Below are 18,114 nucleotides of genomic sequence, written 5' to 3'. Positions count from 1 at the left end.
TTAAATGAAATAATTCTGGCTGTAAGTAAACTCATCTCTACTTCATTTAGAAAAGATCAACATACCTTGTTGCTAACAACTGTTTATTTGCATTCCATACACAAGAGGTAACCTTCAAATAAACCATAGAAGTCTTACACATAACTAGAATAAATTTAAAGGCTTTTCAAGATGTTTTTTGAAGTAAAGCAGCCAGCAGTTTTAAGTATTTTCAAAATTTAGGTAAATGGTTAGTTAAAAAAATGTTTAAAAAAAAGGTAAAACGTTAGCTATAATCATAATCATAATCATCAGTAATAGTAATTGGACATTGTGTTGTACAATTCAGGGAGTAACTGTGCGAATAATTTCAAAATTGCACGAGCGCAAAGCACAAGGCCGATTTGAAATAACGAGCACAATTACTCCTTGAATTGTACAACAGGATGTCCAATTACTAATTAATTGTATCTACATGTATAACAAATTTCAGAATTAAAAATGTCTTTTGAGAACTTCTTTTGAGCGAAAATGTCTGTAGCACTTTTCACAAGCTTTGAAAACTGTGGGAAACAGTGTGAAGGAAGCCATTAAAGCGCACGTAATTGACATGCTTAGCCCGTGGGTTTCCAATTACAGGTATCCAATTACAAAAAGTTGAAATTGGATACCTGTAATTGGACACCAACATGATTGCGAGCCGATTACGGGAGAAATATGTGTGCGGAGAACCAGTCACGATCGATAATTTTGTTATGGATACGATAATAATAATAATAATAATAATAATAATAATAATAATAATAATATTCTATATAGAGCATGCTTCTGAACATCCAGCAGTGCTGTACAATTTCCTTATAAAATAATATGTAAATAATTGAAATCATAAATAGATAAAAAGTAAATATTCAAATCATTAAGTTAAGGAATTCCAAAAATATGTTTAAAAAGAAAAGTCTTTAGCTTAGATTTAAATGTTGCCAGCAACCTACAATGATGGCAATAGCTATGCTATGCTATTACCCATCAACCAATTCTTTGTCTCATGACAACAATAGTGAACCGAGGAATACAGTTACATCTCTTACCTAATATTATTGCTATTACACAAAAGAACTTGTCAAGTATAGCAAAGGGAATAGCCAATTGTTACAAAACTGGGAATATTTAGCACTTTACATTTAGCAGACAGCAACTTTCCTGTTAAATGCAGCTCAGAAAAAATACAAACCTGGTTTTTGTGAGCTTTGAATTGCTTTAATGGACAACAAGGAATGTCTCCTGATAATGAAATAAAATGAGGTACATCCATGTTGTTGTTTTACAACTTCTTTGCACATGTATTAACAATGTAAATACAAAGTGGTATTACACTGAAGAATGTACAACACAAGACACCAATGCCTGCTTTAAATAACTCCTCTAGCAACATTGTAGTGCAATGTGTAAAGAACACAATGAAATACCTTATTAAGCAATTTACAAGTACTACAGTGCAATGCCAACCCAAAATCAATATTAACAAACTGTACCACCCAAGCTACATGTATTAACCCTTACGACACAGAAGCTTGAATATACTGTGTGGCATGTTTCAGGTTGTCTTCACCACAATATAAAAAGAGTCCATCATGGGGCAAAGACAAGAGTATTGCATTCATTTAAAGGAGACCTGCACTTCCAAAGTCATTAATGTGGAAATGACTAAAAATAAACACACACAATAAACTCAAACAAACAAATCAAAAGGGCATGCCAGATTCCATGGTAGAGAGAGGTACCTTGTAAATCTGCAGAGATACAGGTGTCTAGTGCCTGGTTCCTTCCCTTGCTTTTTGTTGCACTGGCCAGTGTCTTTACTAGTTCTACTGCTGACCACTGCCGGTGATTTGGTGGCAGCCATGTACTCAGACAACAAGCTGACAATGCATTCACCAACGATAAGGATCTTGCTGGGTTTGAGGTTGATTTCGATGACATGTCAGATGGAAAGTTGCCTTTTAGAGAGGAATTCGTAGCAAAGAAATTGTGAGATACAAAGTACACAGTAACTGCACAAGACTTTTAATTTACACTCATTACCAAGATGGTTTAAGTCACGATTGTGGTTCAGAATGGGTAACAAGTCACATACTAACAAAATAAAATTATCTTGTGCTTTGTTGCACTTCCCCTTTAAGCAGTAGGCCGTTACAATAGAGCACAGATAGTTTTTTTGATTTAAGAGTGCCTGCCTGTAAAAATCAGACAAATTCTTAATTTCGCGGCAAGGGTCAAAAATTCGATTTCGCTCACATTCTTATGGTAGATAGGCTAGGGCATGACAAAAACTACTCTATAGTTTTTTTGGCAAAATATCCTTTTATTTCAAAGAAATAGGCAAATTACCAAATTCCGTTAAAATCGTCATTTGACACACCATTTTAGTAAGCAAGTTTGAGAGCCTCGCATGCAAAACCACATCATTCTTCTGCCTTTAAAACACTCAAATAATTTTGTGCAATGTTTAAATGTGTAGTGGGTTGATTTTAGGGAATGTCGCATTGTCTTTTTGGGTTCAAAATAGTTAAATTTTGAAGACATGTATTTCATTCACTTAAAAGTACTTCGTGAATATAATTAATTTTCACCATGTGCAAAACCTTCAAATGGATTAAGCTTCTGGTGGTTGAATTGCAGAAGGATGGTCTACAGATTCCTGTAAAAATTTCTTTGGGCAAATGATTGTGAGTGACGCGAGAGCTTTTCAAAGTATGTCAAGAATGCAAATATTTCACCATCCATCATCAGATTTCATTATACGGGTTAGACGTATATTTTAGCATACACCACATGACTTGACCTATAATAAGTTGAAATAGACACAGAGCTGATAATTTCAAATTGTTCTAACCTTATTTGTTGTAAAAGGCAGGTCCAAAGCCGATTTGACATGTTTCTAGTTTGTCTCTCACCATTCGTCGCACATAAAGCAGAAGTTTGCTTTTGTTTACACAAGGTTAACGTCCGATGTACATCGCCTACTGTCAACCTATTATTGGTCGAATACCATGAATCTGTGACCATCTTTCTGCACATATGAACATCACTGCATCTAAGTCAAAAACGGCTGAGTCATTTGTAGATAGTTGCTTGTTTTGCACTGTGCCAAAAGATTACGTTTGATCGATTGCTAACCATTGCTGATAAGCGTGTCGACACAGCACAATCTTACAGCCGTTATTTGTTCGTCATGCAATGCTGTCACAGCATATGCTGCACATTTTGATCTATTTTGTATAGGGCACTCTCAGGATAAGTGAAACAATTCAATCATTGTTCATCTTTTTGTTCATATATATAATAATATAATCGTATTCTATAGTGAATGTGGCCTCGGTCCAAATCACATTTGTTGTATGTTCTGATGTTTTAGACAACAGCTGATAAAGCTAGTGCCTGTACTCACTGGAATTAAAAAAAACCGCCATAAACAAATTATAGATCAATGAAGCAAGAACTAGCTGAAATAAAAATAGGAAATCACAATGTGTCTAATTTGTGAGAAAAACAGACTAAATTTAATTAGCAGATTTCTACTGGTATAGTAATGCAAATGCTGTAATCTGATTGGCTGAGCCATTGAACACTATCAGCCATTAGTATCACCCAACTAGTGGACTAATGCAAATCCTGCATTTTAATTGGCTACACTACCAGAGGACTATTAGTAATAGTCCTCAAGTAGCAAAATTGGTGCAGTCGACCGTGATGCTTTCTCTCGTTTTATTCCCAAATAAAGATTTCTTCAACTTGCATTTGCTAACTTTATTGTTGCCTTTTCTGTCCGACTAGTTGGGTGATACTAAAACAATTAGACCCTTTGCCCTCAATTAGACCCATAGCCCTTGCGGGCTACAGGTCTAATTGTTAATTAGTGTGCAGTGGCTGGAGGTTGTCTAGGAAATGGCGACATTTTTCGTTTTTCCAAAGTTTTGGAGGAAAATTGTGATGCAAATGGATAATTAAATTCCTGAGAAGTCAAAATGAAGGACATTTTCGGTTTCTTGACATTTAAAAAAGTTGGAATTATTGAAAAAACTGATGCGTGCGCACACAACTTCAATTTTAAATAACAATTCAATCCGAGCGACCTTTTTCAGGCGCAAAGTTTGATAATACATCAAGAAATAATAGGAAACTGTTATTTGAAGTAAATTTTAGTAAGAATTCTACTAAAATAATTAGATTATTCGCTCTCAATTTCTATGAGGTGATAGTTGATTTGGCCATCGGCCTCACCAACTATCACCTCATAGAAATCTCGAGCTCATAATCTAATTGTTAATGAGTAATTACGTGAGTAAAGAGCCCTGGCCATGCCATTCTATTTGCTGTATGTTGTTTGCTTAGTGGCGAGGCATTGGTATGTTTGTAACGGAAAATAGAGGACTGTTGTCAATACAGTCCAAAATTATTGTCAGTATAATATTGTAAATTAAAGACCTATTGACCAGTTACCTCTACGGCCACCATTTGGTCGTTCCGATAGGGGTTTCATTATTGTCTTTACCCCTATTAAGTGGCCACCCAAAATTTAAAAACTTTGTTTTGGAAAGGGTGATGGCAGATAAGAGTCTGAAATTGAAGGTGCATGACGAGTGATAATTCAAACACACGTCTATTATGATTGTCTTGAATTGACTCCATGCTCACCAAGAAATTTATAACCCGATAGTGAAAAATTAAATATTCAAGGTACACCAACCTCTATTTAAGCGGCTAGCCCCATTAAGCGGTCACCACCCATTTCCCCGAGGGTAGCCCACTGCATTACATGTAAACCAAAAATAATTGCACAGGTATGAGTTTAGCGTTACAGTATTACGCAGGGCATGTAGGTAACGGTGGTCGAATAAAAGATAACAACAGGAGCAATGGTAAACTATTAATTCTTTTCATTTCTTGTTTTAATCTCTTCCTACTCAACACAATTGTGTGCTCCCAGTGGTTCCAAGCCTTACGGAGCCGTACGTATTAGGATAGAAATTGTCCTACCCCTACCCCTTAAATTGGGATGACAGCATTGTGTGACGAACAAGGAACCCCTGCAAGCAAGGATTCAAGCCATCAAACCATGATGATCAAACATAATATTTTGGTGTAGTGCAAAGCAAGCAACTATCTGCAAATGACTTAGCCGTTTTTGACTTAGATGCATTGGTGATCATATGTGTCACAGAGGGTCACAGATTCATGGTATTTGACCATTAAATAAGTTGACAGTTGGCAATGTACATCGGACGTTGTGTGAACAAAAGCAAACTTCTGCTTTATGAGCGACAAATGGTGAGATAAACACGTCAAATCGGCTTTGGACCTGCCTTTTACAGCAAATGAGGTTAGAACATTTGGAAATTATCAGCTCTGTGTCTATTTCAACTTAACATAGGTCAAGTCATGCGGTTCATGCTAAAATATATGTCTAACCCGTAAATTGAAATTTGACGAGGGAATGGTCAAATATTTGCATTTTCAACGTACTTTGAAAAGCTCTCACATCGCTCACAATCATTTCCTCAAAGAAATTTTTATAGGAATCTGTAGACCATCCTTTTGCAATTCAACCACCAGACGCTTAATCCATTTGAAGGTTTCGCACATGGTGAAAATTAATTGCATTCCGGAAGTACTTTTAAGTGAATGAAATACATGTCTTCAAAATTTAACTATTTTGAACCCAAAAAGACAATGCGACATTCCCTAAAATCAACCCATTACATATTTAAACATTGCACAAAAATATTTGAGTGTTTTAATGACGGAAGAATGAGGGGTTTTGCATGCGAGGCTCTCAAACTTGTTTAATAAAATGGTGCGTCAAATGACGATTTTAACAGAATTTGGTAATTTGCCTATTTCTTTGAAATAAAAGGATATTTTGCCAAAAAAACTATCGAGTAGTTTTTGTCATGCCCTAGCCTTTCTACCATGAAGATATGAGCGAAATTGAATTTTCGACCCCTGCCGAGTTATTTTCCATTTTTATGGACAGGGACTCTTAATATGTTGGTCAAAAATGTAGTCGTCAGTAGTTGACTGGATCACATCAATTACCTGTAGGCCATATTCCCAACAACACTCTTTCCAAAAACACTATTTTTCAAACTTTGTTTAGCCTTTCTGCATTCAAAGTCAAGTCAAGTTGTTTGCTGCTATAATGGCAAACCGAAAAGTGTACAAAGTTTCCTTGCTGCATTCAATAGGTAATTTCCGAATTACCTTTAGTGGCCTTGCGCACAATGTCGGTGCACAAATCAAAATTAGCAAAAATCGGATGAAAATTTGTTTTAACTAGTGAGACAATCTCAGAGAGTGCAGACTAATTTACGGCCATGATGTAGTAGTCACACAGGTCCTCACCCCTGCTGTTCTCTCCCTTGGTAGTCAACTAGGCCTTTTCCCCTTTGCAGAATATGAGTGGACAAAAACATGATAAGAGATAATCTTAGCAGTGTGTGTGTTTCATGTTTGTGTTTTGCCCAAAAATAACTTACAATTACCGTTTGTCAAGATGGTTTTAAGAGTGCCTTTATTTTGTGACTGAGTGAGAGATGGCACATGGTCCAAAAAATGACTACCCTCATATTTCGCTCAAAGATACCCCATGATGAGTTAATAAACATGGTATAATTTTTTTGCTTAGCTCTACTTTTGTTTTCCAGAAAATTCGTTAAAACTGTACAAGATGCTGAGCACTTCAAAAATGGCGGACATTAGTGTGCCGAGTATCAACACAAGAACTTCACTCCTGAAAAGGGCAAAAGCAATATGTTGCTTTTTCTTGTTTTGTATATTTGTGTGAAAGGTATTGGCAAATTATTTAAGCCAAAAACCAGGATTTTTCAGCTAAATTTGAATTCACAGCACGTGTTTAAAAATCACCAATATTTTGGAGCATTTTTTCAAGACATGTTTTTCCTACAGTATGCGGTATAACTCCGAATCACTAGAGATTAAAGTAGTGATTAGTGGAAATGTTCTTCTTTTTAAGGATATAAAGAATAGCTTGGGGCTTTCAATTAGTACACGGAAAATGCACGCTCTATTTCAGGAAAATTGCTACCAGGAGGTGTCAACAACTACAATTAATCGAATTAGAGTTTCTCTTGTCGAACCCAAATTAAAAGCAAAACTTAGTTCTTAGCATCCTATTAAATAAAAATCAATATTGTAAGCTCACCTTGTAAATCCAGTGGCTGTAGATGGGGTTCAAAATAATCCTCTTCTAAATCGTCCATTCAACAGTGTTTACCGAACGAGTAACCGATCTGAACAGTACAGTACAGTACCTGGATGGCTCTTGTAGAAACATTGCAATTCTTGACAGTATCAAGCATTTCTTAGCTTCTATCCTTGTATAACATACAAGTGAGCTTATTAACAAATAAATTCTAACCATCTTAGTGGCCAAAATGAACAAAATTACCGAATCCCATGCTAACATGTTCAAAACATGTATTGTTTGTATGTCACGCAATGTCATGTCACACACCTTTTAAGGAAGACCCACAAAAATGGAACTTTGAGGGATGCCATATTTTGCGGAAAAGCAATTAGTTTGGTTTTGTTTTAAAAAAAACCTACTGCCTTTGATCTAGAATACTTAAAGCAAATCCTTGACAGAAAGGCCGAAAGGAAAGACGAAGGATCATGGAGGAGAGACTGACTGACAAGTAGGCAAGAAGACCGAAACAATTATAAAAGAAAACAAAACAAATTAACTAACAAACATACAATGGAGAAAATGTTTAATAGAGACAAATGTAAACTTTTAATAGGAACAGGAACGTAACAATTAAAAAAAAAATTGAAGCGCAAAATTTCTTAAACAAACAGATGATCACTGAGTTTTGCACACTGGCGGAGTTAAGATTGTGCTGCCAGACTAAAGGCATATGGAATGGAAATTAACTGAGGGGGAGAGTACTCCCAAGATAAAAGAAGTTGACAAAAGAAAAAAGTGCTCTTATACTCCCATTTCTTTTATGTGGAAAAAACATCTCCGCACACACTCATGTTTAAGCATTGGGTGGCAGAGGCTCTCAACGATGCTGTGTGCCAGAAATATTATCGAGTCATGCCTATGGGAAATCACGCAAGGTTCACCGTGATATCAAAGACCATTCTTAAACGTGTGGGCATATTTATTCCTACAAGTAAATGTATGAAAGACCATATATTTGAACTGTGTGAGGCGCGGTGGCCTCATGGTTAGTCTGCTTGTCTTCGGAGCGAGCGGTCCGGGTTCAAGCCCTGGTCGGGGGCACTGTATTGTGTTCTTGGGCAAGACACTTAACTCTCATAGTGCCTCTCTCCACCCAGGAGTATAAATGGGTACTGGCGAATTGTTGGGGAAACATAACAAATTGTAGGGGAGTGCGATTCTATGTCCCAGTAAAATGTATGGAATAACGAACCTCGATACAACGAATTCTTCGATATAACGAACTTAATTCGGAAGCCCAAATGTAAAATCTACCTGGATATAATGAATTACAATGTCAACATGTGACAGAAGATAAACGCTGAACAGATCAACAGTCAACAAATCCTTGTAATCCTTATGGTAAAGAGACAGCAACCTTTCAGTCAACAGCTTATTATATGTCATAGACATTGGCACTATAGTATTTCGACATCAATTAACTTCTGCTCTATCTTCTTTGAAATCCGGAAATGTTGGGTAGTGCAACATAATAACACTAAAGCCCATTTCCTTGTTTACCTAGACAATTTTCTGTATAACCTCTATTTTGTAACATTTTTAAATCGCTACCCTGGAAGTGTCGTTCCCTTGTGAAAAAAAGCTGCACGTCTCCTTAAAAGTGAAAATAATTGATATTGAATTGAATTGCATCTCAAAACGCGACACTTCTGGGTGACGAAAATTGCATTGAATTGTGTGACAGAAGTCACCTGTGTTACAAATCAATCATTACCTATGACCTCGATATAACGAACATTTTGGTCGTTTCCCCTCAAATTCGTTATATCGAGGTTTTCGATATAACAAACCCTCGATTTAACGAACACATTTGGCCGGTCCCCAGCGACTTCGTTAAATCGAGGTTCTACTGTAATCTGACATCTTACGGCACTCGCCAGTAGTGCCTCAGTGATACAAATCAATGGTGGATCCAGACCTTGGGCTAAGGAGGGGGCCCAGGTTTTTGCTTGGCCTGCCTGCTTTTCTTCCTTCTGCGATTTTTTCACCCAAAAAAAGGGGGGAGGGCCCCCCTGGGCCCCTCCCCAAGATCCACCACTGCAAATTGATAAATACAAAGAAATAACAGGGTTTGATGTGTATTCAGTCAAAACATTTAATGATTTATATCATGTTTTCAAACATGTGACAACATAAAATTGAGCGTAATTGCGTAATCTTATCATAAAAAAAAGTTGACCAGATATCTAGGATCTCAGTATCTCGGCTGGGGGGTTTAGCGTCAACCAGATACATGTAGATGCAGACATACTACCACAGAATAAATCTTCTGGGGTCCTGTGCATTGCGCTGTGCCTGACAAACATGAGCTACCTATTACCTTGGACTAGACTCTGCTAAATACACGTCTTCGGGCTTCAAAATTTGTTTACCTGCAACTGTAAATAATTGAATCGCCGTTCTCTATCATGCAGCAACGTTATCTCAATTACTATAGCTGTATGAATTTCAAATATGGTTAAATCTGACAAAAACTACAATGTTTCATGCAAGAGCCGTACGGTATGCTTGTTTATTGTGTCATTTGGTAAAACATGGTCAATGCAATGATAACAGTTTGAGTGAGAAAATAGTGATAAAACCCCATCTACAGCCACTGGATTTAGGTGAACTTATAATATTGATTTTTTGTTTAATAGGATGCTAAGAACTAAGTTTTGCTGGGAATTTTAGGTTCGACAGCAGAGACTCTAATTCGATTATTTGTAGTTGTTGACACCTTGAGGTAGCGATTTTCCTGAAATAGAGCATGTATTTTCCGTGCAGTAATTAAAAGCCCCAAACTAATCTTTCTATCTTTGAAAGAAGAACATTTCCACTAATCACAACTTTGATCTCAAGTGATTCGGAATTATACTACATAGGAAAAACGTGTCTTGAAAAAATGCTCCCAAATTTGATTTTGAAACCACAAAATATTGGTGATTTTTTAACAGGCACTGTGAATTCAAATTTAGACGAAAAAGCCTGGTTTTAGGCTTAAGTAATTTGCCAATACCTCCCATACAAATACACAAAAGAAGAAAAGCAAACTTGATTTTCCACTTTTCAGGAGCGAAGTTCTTGTGTTGATACTCGGCGCACTAATATCCACCATTTTCTAGCGGTTGCTATCATGTACAATTTTTGCAATTTTTTGGGAAAACAAAAGTAGATCTGAACAAAACAAACATACCATGTTTATTAACTCATCATGGGGTATCTCTGAGTGAAAGATGAGGGAAATGTGCCACATTATTGTGATTTCACACGGTCTTTGGGGACATTCTCTCTTAAATTCATTGTGGTATTTTATCTTGAGTTTCGTTCATTTTGTAGCACTACTTTTCACGCCAACATTTGCAATTTGATACTTTTGTTTTCCTCACCAATGTATGCAACAAGATACCTTTGTTTCCATGCAAATGTAAGAAAGATGTGTATCTTTAACTCACTGCTGGAGATAAATGGAATATGAAAGTTAAATTTCTGCTGAAAAGTCGAAGAGGAACGATTTTGCTTAATTCACAACGTAAATTTTCATTTCACCGATAAACAAGAACTTATCTAATTATCAAATAGTCACGTCGAATTACGGAATAGTACTAGTGCGTTCTAATTCTGTTGCCAGCCGAGTTGGTGTAAACAATAAAACCACATCAAACTAATACACAATGCTATTGAGTAACACAACTAAGGAGCGTTTCAACGAGAAGTATTGAAAATAGAGATCTTTACTTGACCGAAATTATATCCCACATCGGTGAGCGAGTCACCTCATCAACTGATGAAATTAACTGGAGGTTTCAGTAAGTGCGATGGAGTCTGCGGCAATAATAATGAAGTTTCTTTTGTCACAAATTTACTAGTTTTACATGGGACTAACTCGGGAAAGTTTTGGCTGCATATGAACTTGGGCTCTATGGGCTCTCTTTCATAGAAGAGGAAACAAACAAGCTGCTAAGGAAAAGCAATATGTTCCCATTCTCTATTTCCACCCTGGCAAACACACAATAGTTGTAAAACAGCAGACGACATTTCTTGAATCGAGCTAGGGAAGATTCCAGAAGATACGCAGACACACTAGCGTTCTTTGCACTAAAAGAGGAGAACTGACATTGCCTCAAATGTGTCCCAAAAAATGATTGACAAAAAGCGTAGAGTTTCTCGGCCTCTACTTCCTCCATGTAGCACTGCCTTCTCTAGTCTGTAAGTAAAAAAGCTGTAGAGTAAAGCCCCAGAGCCACAGAGCTGTACTCTTCTGTTCTCTTTCCTACTATACTCTACTCTACTCCACGCTACGCTACTCTACTCTACGCTACGCTACTCTACGCTACTCTAATCTACTCTACTCTACTCTACGCTACTCTACGCTACTCTACGCTACTCTACTCTACTCTACGCTACGCTACTCTACCCTACTCTACTCTACTGTACGCTACTCTACTCTGCTCTACTGTACACTACACTACACTACACTACTCTACTCTACTCTACTCTACGCTACCCTACGCTACTCTACTCTGCTCTGCTCTACACCACGCTACTCTACTATACTCTACTCTACTGCGTTACTAGTTCTCTACTGCTATACGGCTCTACTCAATGAAAGCTAGGTAAACTAGAATTCAAGAAAACAATTTGACTTTAAAAAAAATGGCCCAGTATCTAGTGAGAGAGAGAAGCAATTTGGGTTTATAGCATTTAATGGTTTTGTACTTGCTTCAATATTTCATAATAGTTAATTTAAACATACCTTTGATTTGCTATTACAGCACTCTTTTAGAGCGTATCAGATCAGGACAGAGCAACCACATCCTGTTGGTCTAGTGCAAGTTAGCTTCAAGCACTCTAGTGGACATTGAATGGAGGCTGTACAAGCATTTCAAAATGCTGCTGACAAGTTGTAATTGTCATACTCAGGAATAGCATCTTCAATAGCTCAAAGCAAGGGTTCTTTGTTCTCTTTCTTCCCCATTGTCACTTTTTCAGAAATCCCTGGTTCCATAATGTTCTTTTTTTTTGCCTAAGTGCCAATATTCTTTTATGTTATAAAAGAAATAGTAAACGTGCAGCGCAAATTTCAATTTATCGATTCACTTGGGAAGTGTGCACATTTATCTTTAATTAATCTTCCCAAATTGAATAACTTGAAAGAAAAGTTCATCTGCTATACTGAATACAAACACATCACCAACAACACAAGCAATTTTTTTAATCACAACTTTTAACTTATTTTGCATTTTCTTATCTGCTTGAGTAACCAGCAAATGAACATTGTAACATAGCATTGTGCTTTGACGAATCTCTCTTTGTGCAAATCCTTATCTTTTCAAATAAAAGCAACATCTTCATTCTATTGAAAGAATAGTAACAATTTCATTATATATTCAAGCTCTTTTTGCTTGGGGTTTTATATCTGTATTCGTCGTCCTTTCTTTTTCTCGAAGTTTCATGTTCTTTTGTTTCACCTATCAATTGAAAATGCTCCCTTGGGGTGGTGGGTCACCAATTTATTTTACCCGATCAATCCTTTTTAGAAGGCTGCATTCATTAGTTTCTTTTATGCACCATTATCCTAGTCGTCTTTAACTCATTTATCATTTACCAAAGGAACAAACCCTCACATAGTCCAGTTGGCCACAAAAATAGTAAAAACTAAGAGGGATATGACCAGCTCTCCTCCCTTTTGGCTCCTCGTTTCCGAACAATCATGCAAAAGAAAGGTACATGTGAAGAAAAAATTAGAAAATTCAAACGCATATTACGGGACAGAGGTTATACACATAACCTTTGGATAAATATATTGAAGACCTGCAAAACAAGTTTGACAACCTTGACTTATCAGAGGAAGAAAAAGTTTGGTTATTCACTCAAGGTTTATGCTCTTACACTCAAAGTCCTTATACGTCAACCTAGAACCTTCCAGGAAGTTGAAAATGCTGCTCCCCTCACTCAAACAGTTCAACAATCCATTCAGGACGCAAAAGGAACTTATTCTGTTTCTCGTAGGCAACAACAACTTCACACCCTTGTCTCCAGTTTAGCAGCTAAAGAGAAAGCAAAAAAGGCTCCTCTTTCCGCTTACCAGTTTTCTCCACAGATCTCAGTTGATGAAAAGCTTGCTAACCTTCGCAGGGAAATCAAAGAAGTCATTAATCTTAAAAGTGAAAGTGAAGAATGATCATCGCAGTTAATTTTCCAATTTAAGCAATTGGAAAGAAGAAGCCTGAAAAAATCAGGGCTTCAACGGGATTCGAACCCGTGACCTCCGCGATACTGGTGCAATGCTCTACCAACTGAGCTATGAAGCCACACATTGGGAGCGAGGTCAATTAATTGAGTTCTTCCCGTAAGGAGTGAAATGATGTGAAGTTTATATTAAATAATTCATATATGAACTGCGGTTGTAGATGAAAGTGAAGAATGATCATCGCAGTTAATTTTCCAATTCTTCACTTTCATCTACAACCGTAGTTCATGTATGAATTATTTCATATAAACTTCATATCAAGTCATTAATCTTATTAGCGGTCACCCTATCCCAGACTCGGCTATAACAGCTTACCAACCATCCTAGTGAGACCCATATGGACGTTACGCCAGGACTACGAGATCTCCTGCCCACTAGAAGAAAATCTCCAACTCAATGCAGCCTCCACACAACCCCAGCCACACAGAATAAGAAACGCCGACCCTTCTGACGAGCAGTGTCTTCGCAAAGAACCAGTTTTAGAGAACAATGTAAGCTATTACAGTCAAGAGAGTTCTCGTCCACTGCACTCACTCTGGGATTAATGTCCAGTGTGTTGGGGGGGGGGGGGGGGGGAATTCGCAGAGGTTGACAGTTTTATAACATAGGTAGGAGACCAACATGTATATTGCGCCTGTAATGATAGCAATAATTAGATGTAATAATTAGATGTTGACCGGATGATTTTTTATTTGTTTTCATTAAGCTGAAACAATGTGTGATCCTTGCTTTTCTTTATGAGAGGACAGATGTGATGAAACTACTGTGGTTTACCGCTAGACCGCAAGAACTCACCAACGTGTAGTATGTGTTTGTATCTTGTATTACGGGAAATAGCTTCTAAATTTTTGCTAGCCACATTGGCACATGTATTCATTCGCATATTGCCTGCTGAACAATAAACGTCTTTTTGTTACTTAAAAGGTACCTGCTCTCTTTACATGGTGGCAGTGGCGGAGAGCTGTAGTGGTACAATAATATTACACATAGCTTCATAGCTTCTCGTAAAGAAGAATGGCATTTGGATACTCCTTACCGTCACCAGCACCTCTTGAAATTCACGATCACAACGCAGCAGAGAAATGGAAAAATTTCCAGCTAGCATGAGAAAACTGCACACTCACTACAGAGCTCAACAGGAAGGCACAGCCAGTACAAGTAGCCACGCTTTTGACAGTGATAGGCGAAGACGCCAGGGAGGTATGCTCTACATTTACCGCCTGGGCCGAAGAGGGAGATGATCAGAAAATCGCACCAGTATTAAAGAAACTGGGAGAATATTGCGAACCACGCAAGAACATTCCATTTGAAAGATATCGCTTCAACCAATGTGTTCAGGACCCAGGAGAGACTTACGATCAGTATCATACGGCACTGCGAAAGCTAGCAGAAGGCTGCAATTTCGAAGTAATTAATCCCAAAGAAATACTTCATGACCGCCTGTTGTTTGGTATTCATGACAACAAGGTTAGAGAGAGATTGTTAAGAGAAACGAGCTTAACACTCGCAAAAACTGACGAAATATGCAGGACATCTAAGAGCACAACTGCCCAGATGAAACTTGTGGAAAACCAGACGGACCCATCAAGTTCAGTTAATGCGGTTACAGACCAAGAAAACAAGAAAAAACGCCTGGGGAGACGCAAATCCAAAGGGAAAGATGACAAAAATGCCAACAAATCCAAAGAATGCTGGAATTGTGGAACCGTTCACAACCGCTCAAAGAAAGAGCTATGTTCGGCATTCGGCAAGAAGTGTTTGAAATGTGGTAAACTCTCCCACTTTGCGGCTAAATGTCGCAGCAAGAAATGAGATAACAACTCCACATCTGTCAGAGCTGTCAACAGCGATAGCGAGCCAGAAGTGTTTCACGCTGACATGATCTCAGTGGTAGATCTGGATGATTCCCAGCTCGTAACGCTCAAGTTAGAGTCTGGCAATTATCTGCGGTTTCAGCCCGACACAGGAGCCCAATGCAACGTTATTCTGGTGAGCCTTTACAAGAAAGCCACAAAAGATTACAGACTGGAACGCGTGACACCAGCTAACGCTCAACTACGGAGGCTCAAAACTGCAAGTCGTGGGTAGCGTTCAAATTACAGTTTGGCGTGACGACTTCAAATGCCAATTGGATTGTAAACTGGTTGACAACAACGCAATCTGCCCCCTCCTTAGAAGAAAGGCTTGTGTGGGCATGAGGATCATTAAATACATGGACAATGATCAGTTAAACAAGCCACGAACAGGAAGTGCCCCTGTTTACTCACTTGAAAAACCAAACATCACAAAAGTAACGTAAGGGCCCATCACCAGAGAAGCCCCTATAAAGAATTACCCGCAAGTTTTGGTGAAGGCGTTGGAAAACTAGCCGGCGAATACCACATAAGAATTTACAGCACCATAGATCCTATACAACACGCACCTCGTTGCGTACTCATAGTGCTCAGAACAAAAGTGAAAGAAGCTTGAGAAGACCTAGAACAACAGGAAGTCATAGCACCCATGACCTCTCCTACAGCGTGGATAAGCTCCATGGTAACAGTTCCAAAGAAACACAGAAAGCTATGCATTTGCTTGGACCCCAAGGACCTGAACCGTGCCATCCAACGCGAGCATTACCCACTCCCAACCACTGAAGACATTGCCACCAGGCTACATGGCGTGAAAGTCTTCACAAAGCTAGACGTACGGAATGGATTCTGGCATGTGGCCTTGGATGAGGACTTGTCGTTCCTCACAAGATACCACACCCATTTTGGACGTTACCGCTGGCGACGCCTACCTTTTGGTATCAGCTCAGCTCCTGAGTCTTCCAGCAGAAAATACATGAGCTTATTGAAGGGCTCTCAGGCATCGAAGTCGTTGCTGACAATTTCATTGTAATTGGCTGCGGAAGCACACTGGAAGAGGCCAATGTTGACCATGACAAAGTTCTTATGGCATTTTTGGAACGCTGCAAAGAGCAAGGTGTCAAGCTTAACATGGACAAGCTTAACCTGCGAATGACAGAAGTCCCATTCATCGGACACAGCGCCATGGACAAAGGGCTATGTGTTGACCCAGCCAAGGTTCGGGTGATCAGCGAAATGCCAGCTCCAACAAAGCTAGAGTCCATGCAGAGACTGTTGGGGCTCGTGCAGTATCTCAGCAAGTTCCTCCCTCAACTGTCGGATATTACAAAGCCTATGAGAGAGTTGACGGAGAACGACGCACAGTGGACCTGGGGAACAGCCCAAGAGCGTCATTAGAAGCACTCCAGTCCTGCACTATTACAACCTGCAGGAGGAAGTCACAATCCAATGTGATGCCTCTCAGTTTGGTTTAGGTGCCGCCCTCCTACAAAATGGACAGCCTGTGGGCCTATGCATCCCGTGCCCTCACAGATACAGAAACATGTTACGCCCAAATCGAAAAGGAGCTGCTTGCAATCGTTTTTGCCTGTGAACGTTTTGAACTGTACATTTACAGTCGTGACCTTATTCAAGTTGAAAGTGACCAAAAGCCCTTAGAAGCAATCTTTTGTAAACCACTCCACTCAGCACCCAAGTGACTTCAATGAATGCTGCTGAGACTTCAGAAGTATAGTCTTCGCGTGACGTACAAAAAAGGTCAAGATATGTTTCTGGCCGACACTCTGAGCAGAACGTTCCTCCTGTAGGTTAGCACCTGTGAGTTCACCAAAGAACTGGAAGAGATGGATCACAGAGCCTCCCTACTAGTCAGTCACGAACACTGGCAACAGATGAGGCACGCATCCGCAAACGATCTTGTGTCGCAGCAATTCTGAGCAACCATACATCGAGGATGGCCAGAAACTAGATCCAAAATTCCAGAATGCCTGCACCCATACTTTGACATGAGAGATTCCTGACCGTTCAGAATGAGCTTGTCTTCCAGAGACAACTTCTGGTCGTACTCGCTGCCCTACAAAAGGAGTTGATGGCCGTGGTACACAGCTCACATATCGGCATTGAAGGGTGTATATGCAGAGCACATGATACCCTCTATTGGCCTCGCATGGCAACTGAGCTATGAGAATACATCTCAAGGTGTGATGTATGCCTAGCGCACTGCACCAGGCAAGCCAAGGAACTACTCCTACAGCATAAAGTGGTGGCCTGACCGTGGTCCAAGGTAGCTGCCGATTTCTGTGAGTTAGACAACCGCACACTGCTAGACATCTCTGACTACTACAGTAACTACATAGAAGTTGCTCACCTGAACACTGCGACATCACGTAACGTCATCAGAGATGAAAGCTGTATTCGCTAGATAATGCATCCCAGACGTCCTAGTGACTGATAACGGCCCCCAGTTTGCATCTGCCGAATTTGCTGTATTCGCGAAAACCTGGATGTTCAAACACACCAAATCATCACCGTACCACAGTCGAACGGAAAGGGCGAAAACGCCGTGAAAACAGTAAAATGCGTGTTCACCAAGTCCAAGGAATCTGGCCAATCGGAGTTCCTAGCACTGCTAGATTGGCACAACACCCCATCTGAGGGAACTGGCCTCAGTCCTGTGCAACGCCTGATGAGACGTCGCTGGAAGACACTCCTTCCCATTGCTGGTACCCTGTTACAGCCCCGTTACTCAATAGCGCAGGAGACACGCTCTTATTGGAAATAAG

At 39.2% G+C, this 18,114-nt stretch overlaps 1 protein-coding gene and 2 pseudogenes across 6 annotated transcripts in view; 2 read left to right on the top strand and 1 right to left on the bottom strand.

Moving 5' to 3' along the window:
• Positions 1 to 72, top strand: part of LOC149108135 (uncharacterized) — a 2,939-nt pseudogene extending 2,867 nt beyond the window's left edge.
• The window catches only part of LOC110067114 (putative E3 ubiquitin-protein ligase HERC1), a 302,388-nt gene that overhangs the window by 90,965 nt on the left and 193,309 nt on the right, over positions 1 to 18,114 (bottom strand). For all 6 annotated transcript variants that reach the window (XM_089295099.1, XM_089295101.1, XM_089295095.1 and 3 more), the window contains 3 exons: positions 1,764 to 1,979; positions 1,214 to 1,263; positions 66 to 112 (listed from right to left, as the gene is read on the bottom strand). In XM_089295099.1, the coding sequence (XP_089151225.1) occupies positions 66 to 112; positions 1,214 to 1,263; positions 1,764 to 1,979 (313 nt within the window). The remainder of the gene's footprint in view (positions 1 to 65; positions 113 to 1,213; positions 1,264 to 1,763; positions 1,980 to 18,114) is intronic.
• On the top strand, positions 14,496 to 15,293 carry LOC149108134 (uncharacterized; annotated as a pseudogene).

The sequence above is a fragment of the Orbicella faveolata genome, unplaced genomic scaffold, assembly GCF_042242905.1.
Source record: "Orbicella faveolata isolate gen_17 unplaced genomic scaffold, um_ofav_v1 contig_26, whole genome shotgun sequence".
In the NCBI taxonomy this organism is placed as follows: Eukaryota; Metazoa; Cnidaria; class Anthozoa; order Scleractinia; family Merulinidae; genus Orbicella; species Orbicella faveolata.
Note: the sequence above shows the minus strand (reverse complement) of the source record. Positions and strands in the feature narration are given on the sequence as shown.